The 12,417-nt window shown below is 39.9% G+C and overlaps 1 protein-coding gene across 1 annotated transcript in view; it reads left to right on the top strand.

The window, feature by feature from the left end:
* Positions 1-12,417, top strand: part of atrnl1a (attractin-like 1a) — a 325,565-nt gene that overhangs the window by 182,460 nt on the left and 130,688 nt on the right. The window contains exon 26 of the mRNA XM_030748010.1: positions 10,193-10,254. Coding sequence (XP_030603870.1) covers positions 10,193-10,254 — 62 coding nt within the window. The remainder of the gene's footprint in view (positions 1-10,192; positions 10,255-12,417) is intronic.

The following is a 12,417-nucleotide window of genomic DNA, read 5'->3' as shown; positions in this document are numbered from 1 at the left end:
TCCTCTGGCAGCATCAGTGTTAAAACTGTGCATTGGGAGCTTCATGGCATGGGTTTCACTTTTTTTAAAAAAAAAGGTGAATTAAGTGACTTTGAAAGTATCCTGGGTGCTGGTGCTTTGAGCTTTGAGCTGAGAGTAAGGCACCACTGACTCGAATAACCACTTGTTAGAACCAGGATACGCAAAAGAACCCAACCTGTCCAGCCTTGAAGTAGATGGGCTACAGCAGCAGAAGACCTCACAGGGTGCCACTCCTGTCAACTAAGAACGAGAAACTGAGGTGACAGCTCACGCAGGCTGAACAAGATCAGACTGCAGAAGATTGGAAAAACATTGCCAGCTCTGTTGAGTCTTGATTTCTCTCGACATCCTAAACAACAATAAAGCATCCCGCCTTGTATCAAGGCTTCAGGCTGGTGATGGCATTGTGGTGTGGGGGGGATATTCTTGGCACACTTTGGGGCCCTTAGTACCAATTGAGCATTTATTAAATGCCACAGTGTACCTTAATATTTTTGCTGACAATGCCCATTCCTTTACAGTGTACCCATCTTTTGACGGCTGCTTCCACCATCATAACATAAAACTCAAATCATCTCAAACTGGTTTCTGAGTCAGTGTTCAACTTATATACAAATGAGTAAATCTGTGGTCTTTTTGGCAAATGTATTTCTTATAAAATGGTCTAAGTAATATTTCAGCTTTTGCACTACAGCATACATATTATGAGACATCGTTTGGCAACAGCAGCAGTTTATTTACCTTTGCTGTTTTCTGGCAGCTGTTGCCATTTTTCCACATTTGCTTATTAGCAGGGATGGAAACATTTTTAGAAGGATTACAGTACTGATACTGAAGGAGTAAATTGAGCATTATATAGTATAATAAGGCAGTAATAACAGTAAAATTTACCAAACAGTAATTACATTAAGCACATTGAGTGACATTACCACACTTAATGTAATAGAATGATATAATGACAGTGATTTCTGGGCTTTACTAAATAAAGGCATCATTCAAACTCTGAACTTAGACATTTGTAGTTTTAACTTCTAATTCAGTGATAGAATTCTGCATATTATGGAAGTTGTAACTGAATATTCCCGAGCAGAACAATAAACAACTGGAGAAGTCCTGATGTTTCTGTCTTTTTGGGTATTCACTGCAGTTTGTTCCTGGTGTTTGAGCTGCAGATTGATGTAGGGGCATGCCTTAAGCACCTGTTTAAAAAAGACTACATCTGTGAGCTCTTCTAATAAGTGCACCCATATGGCAGAGCAGGACTCATCTGCATAACATGTAGGTGGAAGCAGCACTCGGCAACTGCCTCACTTTGGTCATTAGGTCCTTATGAATATTCAGATACTCAGGGAGCGTGTACTGTAAACACATCTCTTTTCATTTAACATCCTCATATTAGCATGCATACATGATTTCTATATGCTCCATAAGCATCTCTCGATTTCACTTCATAATTGAGCACTGCATCACTGTTGGGCTACTATAAGCCTTCGAAACACTGAAACTGATAAAGAGTTACACAAAATGATCTCAGCATATTTATTTTTTTCACTTGGATGCTTTAATACGTGCTTTATATTGTATAAAAACAGTATTTCCTATCGTGTTGGTCTTTTTAATGGATTTCTATCCTCATTTTACAAATAACCTTTGAGTTTCGTTTTTAAACTCTGCGCTTCACTCAAGCTTAGGGTTAGCTCAGGCAGACCATCGAGTATGTTAAAGCCAAGTCAGCTGATCCTGGTAAATAAGGTGGTCTCACTGCCAGCAGAGCGATAAAGCCTCCATCTGCTATACATCTGCAAACCACTTTGAAACCCACCTTCGCTCCAGCTCATTATGTTTTGTTAAATCTGCTGCTATTGATGCCTGTTCTGTTCTTTACAGGTTTCTTTCTGCTGCCCTCACTCTGCCTTATGTTTCCAACATATGCACTTAAAAGGGGGGGGGGGGTATGCACTTCAGATTCTGCCTGTTAAACACGAGATTTTCTTTTTTAGTCTTTGAAACCTCTTGCTATATTTCTGCATCTCATAACAGAAATATGGGGTTATAAACATTTTAATTTTTACAAAATGGTTTAATATTTCAAGGTTGATAATCGTTTTCAGAAAATGAAATTATTTACATATATATTACATATATAAAAAATGTCTTTTAATACAGAAAACTTCTCTTTTGGCAAACTCCTTAGAAGTTCAGCAAACAAACGTGACACACAGGTACCGCTGAGGGTTCTCATCTATATCAGATATAACATCATCATCCTGCCTAGCAACCACCTACGAATGGGTTAAATGGCCCATTTGTAACATTCATGCACCTATAACCTATAACCTTTGTGAAAGTGCTGCCATTTTATGATGTCTAATTTATAGCAATGAAACTTGAATGTTATGATAAGTGATGATGCCATCACATCGCCTGGCATCCACCTAACAGACTAGAATAACTCTTATATAGCAGAGCTGATGAATGTAGGCGTACACCTTTTTTTAGAGAGTGGATCAAAATTATTAATTCATCATTGATCATCAGTTATTCTGGCTATAACCATGCAATTACTGTTTATTTGTGTCTATAGTATCAACCTTTTTTTTTCTTTCTCAGTGTGAGTATATCAGTTTGCCAAAAAACAGAGCAAACAATGCTGTAACATTGCCATATACTAGTTTTTATAATTACAAGGTCCCAATTGCTGGTTTGGGTGAACAGTTTATCAGACACGTCTTCTTTGGCTTTGTAGAGACAACAAAATTGGTGCCATGTTGAGGCCTTCCTTTCACAGATAATCATCATTACTGCCTGAAGTCTGCGTCAAATATGAGCTCCAAAGCAAAAGACAGAAGCTTCCACGTCCCGTTTTCACCTGCTGCAGTTATGAGTGTCTGTCAGGGTCTCCCTGCTATAAAGTGGTTTCCCAGTGATGGACTGTTTTTTTCAGTTAATATGAGACATAGCTTCACTGCCCTGCAGCCTTGATGAAGATTAAGTGAGGAGACTACCTCAGCTGCTCTTTTCCATCTGTACTTTGTCCTTTTCTCTGCTCTCCTTTCTCTTTTTCTCCTTTTGCCTTCCCGTATTGATTAGCCAGACACTTTCTTTTATGCCGGGTTTTAACAAGCAGCTCTTGGTTCAGGGTTAGGGAAATCAAAGGCAGCTCACTGCTGTCACAGCTCTTAAGCTTGTCCCCAGAGGGTCACCATAGCCCCTCCATAATGACTGGACTGTAGCACCAGAGTCCTTGGAGCCCTGTTTACGTCATTCCTGTTCTTCTCATCTTTTGCTCCCAATCCTCCCTCTAACACTCACTCTCTTCTTTGGTAATTGCAGTTCTGACTAGCCGGTTGACCCCTGACCTCCAAACAATTACATTCTATCATGTGTTTGTGCTACGGTGTGTGGGTTGTTTCAGTGTTTATTGTCTGAGTTTTAGAGAATTCCCCTCTGTAGTAATTTTTTTCCTGACCCCTTCTTCCCTGCTGTATTTTCTGAAGCTGCAGTTTGTATCAGGGCCAAATCTGTTCCAGCAGATGCTCTCATCTTACTGTGTCAAAGCTGCAGTCTTCCTATTAAAGTTTTAGTTTATCACAATAGCAACATCTGTTCTTCTAACACAACTACCCATCCATCCCTTTTCTTCCACTTATCCAATTTAGGATCACAGGGGGGCGGCTGGAGCCTATCCCAGCTGTCATAGAGCGAGAGGCGGGGGTACACCCTGGACAGGTCGCCAGCCTGTCGCAGGGCCAACACAGAGAGACAGACAACCATTCACACTCACACCTATGGACGATTTAGAATCACCAGTTAACCTAACCCCAGTAACTGCATGGCTTTGGACTGTGGGAGGGAGCCGGAGTACCCGGAGAAAACCCACGCAAGCATGCAAACTCCACGCAGAAAGGCCCCGGCCAGATCGTGGATTCAAACCCACCACCACGCCGCCCACACACAACTATAGCCATTTAAATCTTTTAAGTGACTATATTGAGGGAAACCCTTAAGTCTAAACCACTTCTCAGTGTAGATGATTTAGGACTTTTTCCTGAATCATAAAATGAATCTAACCACCCTTTCTTTCCCTTCACTTGAGAGGTATTTCTGAAAGTCGTTTGAGCCTAAATAATTTTTCTTAGCGATGACCATTAATTAGCAAGTCTCTCTTGTGCAACCAGCATTTTGCACATTTCTTAGTTTTTCATGATAACTTTGTGTGACGCCTGGAAGGCAGTGAGAAACACTGACCTGTGTTTTTGCAGGTGTCAACCCCCAAGCAAGTGAATCCCCAAAGACTCCAATGTTAAAGTGCCCAGCTCCTTTGAAACCAGGTATCTGTGTCGATGTGTCGCACCCCTACAGTTTATTGATGCAGCTTGCTGACCTAGCTTGTTAATGTGGATAACATAGCACTTCACCCTTCTAGGTCAAAAACCAACACAGTATTGGCCAATACGCTGATGTTAAGGCTTCTAAATGAGCCCCAAACCAGTGGGTGATATCATGGTTTTTTATAGCGTCTACAGTTAACTTCCTTCCTTCTGTTATAAATGTTTTTACACAACAGCAACTCCAATATGTTAAACTAAAGCCACTAATCTTATTAAAGTTACCGTCAGCAGATTCACCAAAGCTATGAGCAGACTTAAAGAAGAATGTAGCAATAAACAATTCATAATACAAAGTGCAAAGGAGCGCTTTCCATTTAAAAACAGCATCTGCTGCGGTGACCCATGTAATCGCTTATTTCCAGTGTCGGTTCCACTAAAGGCGTCTGATATTTCAGGGAGTGCAGTACTTAACATGACAGCATCTGACATTGATTTGTCTTATGCTCTTTTTTGCATGGGATTAGTGCTGCCAGGGGACCTCACGTGATTGAGAAATTACCCCTCCTACACCAGTCAGCCCTGTTTCATGTGGTGCCTCCACACGGTATAAGTGAAGTCTGTGTTTTACTCAAATTTACTGCCAATGCTGGTCAATAGCTAAAGACCTAAAGTCAACCCAAAAGCTGCCAAATAACAAAATAACAGCTGAGCCTGTTCAAAGACAGCACGCTGCCATAAATGTCAACCATCCCATCATCCTTTGACATTTTGCCCCTTTGAAAGATTTTTATGAATGAGTCTCCAATGCTGTATAGCAGCAGGTTCAAAAACCGTCACCTATGAATGATAAAAGCATCGCTCAAAAAACACAAAAGATGTACAGAACACACAAAATAATGGGGGAAAAAAAGCCAAAATCACCAACATGCAATATAATCTTGGTTTGCACAGGATGAAGATTAAAATGACCTGTACAGGGTGTACCCTGCCTCTCACCCTATGGCAGCTGGGATAAGCTCCACCTCCACCCTACAATGCTGTAGAAGCACAAAAAAATAAGGCTAAGCAAACATGTTTTCTTACATGCATCAGTTTTATGTGTGTATTTTATTTTTTTTTTAAAGCTGCAAGTTATAGTTTGGCACGGTGCCAAACTATAGTTGTCCATAAGTCTTTGCTGCCAAAATCCAAATGCAATAGTCCTGCCAAACCCTGCCCTGCAGTTTTTACTTAAAATATATTAAATCTGTCAAGACAGCTAAGTTTGCTTTGATGAAACCAGTAAAAACTGTAGCTTCACAAATGACCACAGAGTTAGATTTACCTCCTCTGTATCTCAACAGAAATGACACAAATACAGCATATTTCTTGTGGCTATTAAAGTGGATTGAATTAAGTTGTTACTTGTCTATGGTAATTTGTTCATTCTATCTATGTGCGCATTAAGCTTGCGTTATGTGTTTGTTAGATTCTGGTTTGTGGCTCTGCAGTGGTGTGTGTGCTGGGAAGAGAAGGGTGTGGTCTAAACAGCTTATTGATTATAGTCGTGTTTAACGACTGCAGTTGTTGTAAATTGAAATGATGGCTTTTGGCTGGAGCTGGTGTGGGACTTGTGAGTGTGGGAGAGGAAAAATTAGAAGCAGTGTTTGTTGGAGTGTACAGTAAACTCACTGCATTAAGTGTAGCGGTCATAATTTGTCTACTGTACAAGTTGGTGTTTGTTTTGGTGCACTTGTTTTTGAATGTACAGGAGGTTTATCCATTGTTTGACAGTATATGTGTGCATATTTTTTACCATGTTGCAGTATGTGTGTACACTCATAATAACTCTTTATATTGTCAGGAGGGAATGATGTAAACTGCTGCAGTAGAAGCCTGAATGCAAAGCCAGGCTCTTTTCTCCCTGATGCCTGTATTAATGCTGTCCCACTGGACCAAAATCAGCTTTTCTGCAGCTTTTTCACTGTCAGGCCATTTTACCTGCTGCACAAACGCTGGTAAACCTCTTAAGCTCATTCTGCCCCATTTCTTTCTCTCTTCCCCTCCCAAGTGGTCTCAGAGGATTCACCAAAGACAAAGACACAGCCTCTTTGACTATTAGGGCCATTTAAAGGTATCCCCATGTCGAACATGCTTGAAATACTGTGCCGTTATTTTGATGCCTCCCATCAGTATTTATTTTATATCTTACAGTCCCTGTTAGCTGCAGCGGTTTGGTGATTTTAAATGCATCGTTGGCAGTCTACCCATCATGCAAACTTGCACATTAGTGGCCTCGCCTGTACCTCTTTCATATTGTCTTAAAGTTTCATGAGAGAAAGTGTCAGATTTTGAGACCTTTTAAACACTGTTAATATGAAATGCTTTTCACCTCTTAACATAAAAATCAAAAAGAATAAGAAAGTGCAGGTCTGCCTGAAATAGGTTGATTTCTTATCAAAGGATTGACTCACATCTAAAGACATCTGAAGCCTAATTCTTAAGAATTTCTTAGATCCCAAAGTTAGCTTTTAATTTGAAGACAAACATTAGACACTGAAAGCAACATGTTCTCATAGTAATTACAATATCTGCTTCTATTCCAATACAGTATAAGCTGTCATTTTCCTTATGAACATAACGAATGCACAGCTGCAAGTGAGATTTCTTCATGTTTTATGCATTGGTTACTTACATTGGTTACAAACTGACTAAACAGATAATCAAAAAACACATGCCTGCCTTCATTGAATGCACAGATAACTGTAGCATAGACTAGAAAAAGCGTGTGAGCCTCTTTGTTAAAGAGGTGAGTTTGGAAGTGTGAGCTGAGACCCTGAAAAGAAACACATAGAAAATCTCGTTACTGCTAAAGTATTCTTATCTCAAGAAAGATTGGTAGTACGAGCCATGCCCTGATCACAGCAACTTTCTCAGGACTGTAATCAAAGCATTATAGAAATGCTTGAAGCCTGAAGTTGCAAGGAAAGCAGTTCTAAAGACAGAGGTGTTCATTAATCCACAATAAGACAAAAGGTGAACAAATGGAGGACATTTGTCCCTAGGAGTGGATGTCCTGCAATGTGGCATGTGTCAAGTTTCCAAAAGACCATCTCAGTGCTCTGTAACATTTTTGGTGCAATGTTCTGTGGATGGGAAGAGGGAATTTGAAGCTTTTGCCAAAAATGCACAGTGTTATGATTAGAGGAAAAAAAGACACTGCACACCAATGCAAAAAAAAAAAAAAAACCTGTCCAACTTAGAAGCATGGTGGAGGTAGTATTATGGATTAGGGGGGTTTGGGTGCACGCTACACAAGAATATCCATGCAGCGGTCCCTGAAGCTTAGGAGAGGTTTGATCTAATAAAACAATGAGCCACAGCAAATAATAAGGAGTGCATGACATTCCAAATCAAGTTTGACCAAGTTTCACCTGCTTGAAACACTCTGGCAGTAAAGAGGTGTTCAGTCAAGAAATACTGAGCAATCCTGAAATCCCCCTCCAGCGATGTGCAGGTCTCAGAAGCAGCTTCAGGACACGTCTGATGAAGGTTGTTTCTGTTAAAGGAGGACCGACAGGTTTCTAATTTCAAGAGTTTACTTGCTTTTTCCAATCCTACACTTTTGGTGATTACCTGCATTCAGTTAAGCTATGAAAAGGGAAAAAAATGTGTTCAGTCAGATTGTTTTTGTCTATAATTCTGATTTGCATGAGAGAAGCTCTTTAAGTTCCTGTCAAAGTGGCAGTAAATACAAAGATGTGACGTGTTAAGCTGTTAAAAGACTCGTCTGTGGGGACGGTTTTCAATTGGCAGTCGAGTCGACTTTGACACAACAGCTGTTGTTTGGCTGGATTCTTGTGTTTTCTTAAAGATTGGGAAATGCTTAATTAAATGTCTAATAAATGCCTAATAAAAGGGAGTGAATTTTGTAACAGTCATATTGGTTGATCTAGGAATATACTGACAAGTAATCAATTTTCCTGTGAAGCAGACTTCCTAATTTAATTACTTAAAGGGATCAGTGCTTCAAGGTGATCATTACAACTCAGATATTAATACATCCCAGCAGCCAGTACCAAACTCTTAGTTTTCTAAGAAGCAGGAGCATTAATTTTAATGTATTTGCTCTATGCACTAGCACACCAATACTGGCTATAGTACTACGACTACTACTTTTCTCCCTTCTGTACCACATATGCTGCTAGCATTAAGTCATCAGTGAAAACAAACTCAACATACTGCTGAACATTTTACCTGTGGACACCAAAATATTTATGTAATTTTAAAAAACAGGATTCTGTTTAACCAGCTGTCTTTGGGTCCCTTTGTCATTGCCTTGAAAACACTTTTACATCTCCAGTTGGTCTTTGTTGTGTGCGGCCTTATCCCACTGTTTGTGCCTGAGTATGCACTTTCTCTTCCAGGTGTTTTAAAGTCAGGTGGCTGCGTGCCCTCTAACTGAAATATCAGCTAAGGGACAAAGAAGCGAATGGAAAATCAATTATTTTTTGTAATAAATAATCCTCTTAACTTGATGGATTTGAAACATAGACGGCAATGGCTTTTCAGGAGTTTTCATATCCGAGGGCCAAAACGGCGCATCTTTCATAGACACAGAAGAGGCTGGTGCGCACAGTAAACACACACAGCTGTGCAGAAACATAGACTGTATCGAGCTGCAGAGTGACGAATGAGATGAGGTGAGGGGTGAGGATGGTTTTCATTCTGGCGGGAATGTGTGTGGGTGTGTATGCTGATGAAACAAGCGGAAATATAGATAATATGTTTTTATTTCAATAGTGCAGCAAACAGTACACAAATATGTGGCTGCGGCTGTAATGAGTGGTCAAATCAAGGGTTAACAGACTAAACTACATGCTGCAGACTGGCGGCAAAGGTAAACAAAGGTATGCGGCGTCTCAGCGGGTCGTGGGGCTTCACTGCTTTTTCACATTGATGCAACACCATATCCCCAAAGCCATTCGTTCACTTAATATTTTGGTGGTTGTGTCTTCAACTCTTCAAGTCATTCGGTGAGCCCTTGTGTGTCTATGTACGACCTCGTGTAGAGGGCAGTTTGGTAACCAGAAAAAGTAATAGGTCTTAAAATAAAACCCTAATAACTGTAATTCTATATATTTTCAAACAAACTAAAAACTACAGATGAATAATCTCTAAAAGTTCAACTAGGAAACATCTGCATGGCTTAACACAGCTACCAAAAAACACTTTTACAACAATTGCACACGTGAGGAGTCAACATGTATTAGATCTACGACTCCACCAGAGGGCCACACGCTGCACCAGCATCCCAGAGCAGGAAACATGATGGATGGTGCCGTCAGTGGATTTAGTGGGACTGCAGCATCCCTTACTGTAGGTTTGTCAGAGTTCAATTGTTGAAAAAAGTGTGCAGAAATACCGGAGAACACAAAAGGCCAGAAACCTTTTTGTCACAGGCTAATCTCACAATAACCTACAAACCATATAGTGGTGCCTCACATTGTATTCTTTGTGTTTGTGTCATGTTTGTGAATGTATAACACAAGAACAAAACTGAGGTCTGAACCCCGGCCGTAAGAAAGATGTCGAGCAGAGACCGTGTTAGTTCCTCATGATGATCTGCACAATGTTGAGGGAAAGAGGAAGAAGTGCCCTTTGTGTATTTTATAGTCTGTGTTGCTGTTATATTGTTGAAGAAAAGTGCCAATCAGAAATGAGCAGAGAAAAAAAGTTATCAGTGGAAATTCAGCATTTTTAACTGTTCGTAGCTCAAATTTAGGCAAAAACCACAACTTTTAACCTTTGCACTAACCTCACATCGTCTTTCCTGTTCTTCTCTTTCCCCTTTTCATCAGATTGCTTTCTCTCAGCACAACAGCATCATGGACCTGGTGCAGTTCTTTGTTACCTTCTTCAGGTAAGGTTTTTGTTACTTCTCTTATTTACTGCACATTTCATGCTGAGCATCCAGCAGCTCCTTGTAGGGCTTTGCTGCTCAGTGGTTCAGCTCCCAGAGGATCTTTGGTCAACTGAGCTCTAACCTGAACTCACAAAGTCACAGCAGCAGGCAGCAGCCTCGGGAAGGACGCTTAGCCCTCACCAGGGTTATAATAGTTTTGGATTTTACATTATTGTTTAGTTTCAGTTAGTTTTTACTTTTGTTTCTCTAATTCAGTTAGTTGTAATTAGTTTTCAGAGTGGTTTTGCTTGTTTTTATTTTAGGTTTAATGCTTAGTTTTAGTTTAGTTTAGTTAGTTTCAGTATTAGTTTTAGTATTTTCATACTTTATCAGGTGCAAGATTCAATGCGCAAAAGTGACTATTGTGTAATAAAAACTCACCAAAAGATACCATAAAGAAATATATTCAACAACCAACAGTTCACAAGACAGAAGCACTACATGCTAAATGTGTAATAATTAGAACACATGAACATCAACAGGGAGAAACAAAGAAAAACATGAACTCCCAAACTCAATAACTTCTACAATAAACTCCCAACAAACTCCAGTGTCAGTGCAGTAGATTAACAACACCTACATGTGGTGTTTGACAAAAACAAACTCTTTGAAGGAGTCAAAGGTCAAATCCAGCTGCATCCTGATGTTCTCCACCATCAGGTGAGGCCTTATATTGATGCTTTGATTATTATTCCTGATTGTTATTCTCTCACTGATAAAGTAGACAGAAACGCACAAGAACTGAACAGGTTAACCACAGCGTTGCGACAGCGTGGACCCGCTCTGAACCCGATCGGATCAGAGCGACTCTGTCACTTTCTCGTGCACACGCACGCACACAGCTGCCCGACGGCGCTCCCAGCTTAAACACTGAGAGCGAAAAAATGATCAATCCAAAATAATTTCAGTTAGTTTTAGTTAGTTTTGTAAACTCACAATACAGTTTAGTTAGTTATCAGTTTTTCCTTTTAATTGTAGTTTTTATTTATTTCAGTTAACGACAATGTTTTTTCAATTTCAGTTTTCGTTCGTTTTCGTTAACTATAATAACCCTGGCCCTCACCTGCTGTGGTTCCTTCTGTAGGAGAAGTGTGGGCTGCTTAGAAAACACATGGATTCGAACTTAATCTTATCCTGGAGAAAACCTGCAGGATTAATAAGATGTAGGGTTTTACTTATATAATGTACAGTTTGTAAAACTGGACTAAATTTGGGTTGACCTGATCCTGATTTTCACTAAAATAGAAGTTGCTGTGCATGATCTTGAAAGAATTGTTTTATGAAACATTAATGTTTAAAATGCGCTGCTTTGACCTTCAAATCAGCTAATTAGGCTCCAAATCTTTGAAAAACCACTGCATTTTTAATAAGGCCATAAGTATTTTATACTTCTTTTCATTTCATACATTCTCACTCACTTGGATATGAATTTGACCTCTAAACTCAAAATGGTGAAAACCAAGAATCAACTGAAATTAACTATTAAGTTTTTTTTTCACTGTATTTGCTTTATTTCTGTATAGTAATATTTATTACATACTTGCCCTTGGTGTATTTTTAGTGTGTAAGTGTAACAAGTACGACCCCACACACACACACACACACACACACACACACACACACACACACACACACACACACCACACACACACACACATTATCACTTCCCGGATGGTGAACTGAAATGATACCTGCTCCTCAACAAATCAACTATCCGTATGTTGTCAGCATATATCATTTTCAATGACATATTATGTTGGTAGTGTGGTCTGTTAGACTGGTGTCAGTTATTTTAGAGCCGCATCACTTTCAAGGTTCAGTAAATGTTATAATTAAGCTAGCAGTCACCACTAGGTTTGCTATAGTGTGGTGGTTTGTGCATTTGCCTCATGAATTAAAGGTCGCCAGCAGGAGGTTGTGTCAGGAAGCGCATCCGGCGTAAACATCTGCCAAATCAAATGCAGAGCTACCCGCTGTGGTGACCCCTTGTGAATAAGGCAGCAGATGAAAGTAGGTGGCTAGTCACCAGTAGGTTTGGTACTCTGTTCCTCCCACTACTATAAAATAATGGATAAGTCCTGAAAGGCTATTTGTCCAGTGCTTCTCTTCCTTTGATGGTTA

Source organism: Archocentrus centrarchus, chromosome 15, assembly GCF_007364275.1.
Source record: "Archocentrus centrarchus isolate MPI-CPG fArcCen1 chromosome 15, fArcCen1, whole genome shotgun sequence".
Classification (NCBI taxonomy): domain Eukaryota; kingdom Metazoa; phylum Chordata; class Actinopteri; order Cichliformes; family Cichlidae; genus Archocentrus; species Archocentrus centrarchus.
Note: the sequence above shows the minus strand (reverse complement) of the source record. Positions and strands in the feature narration are given on the sequence as shown.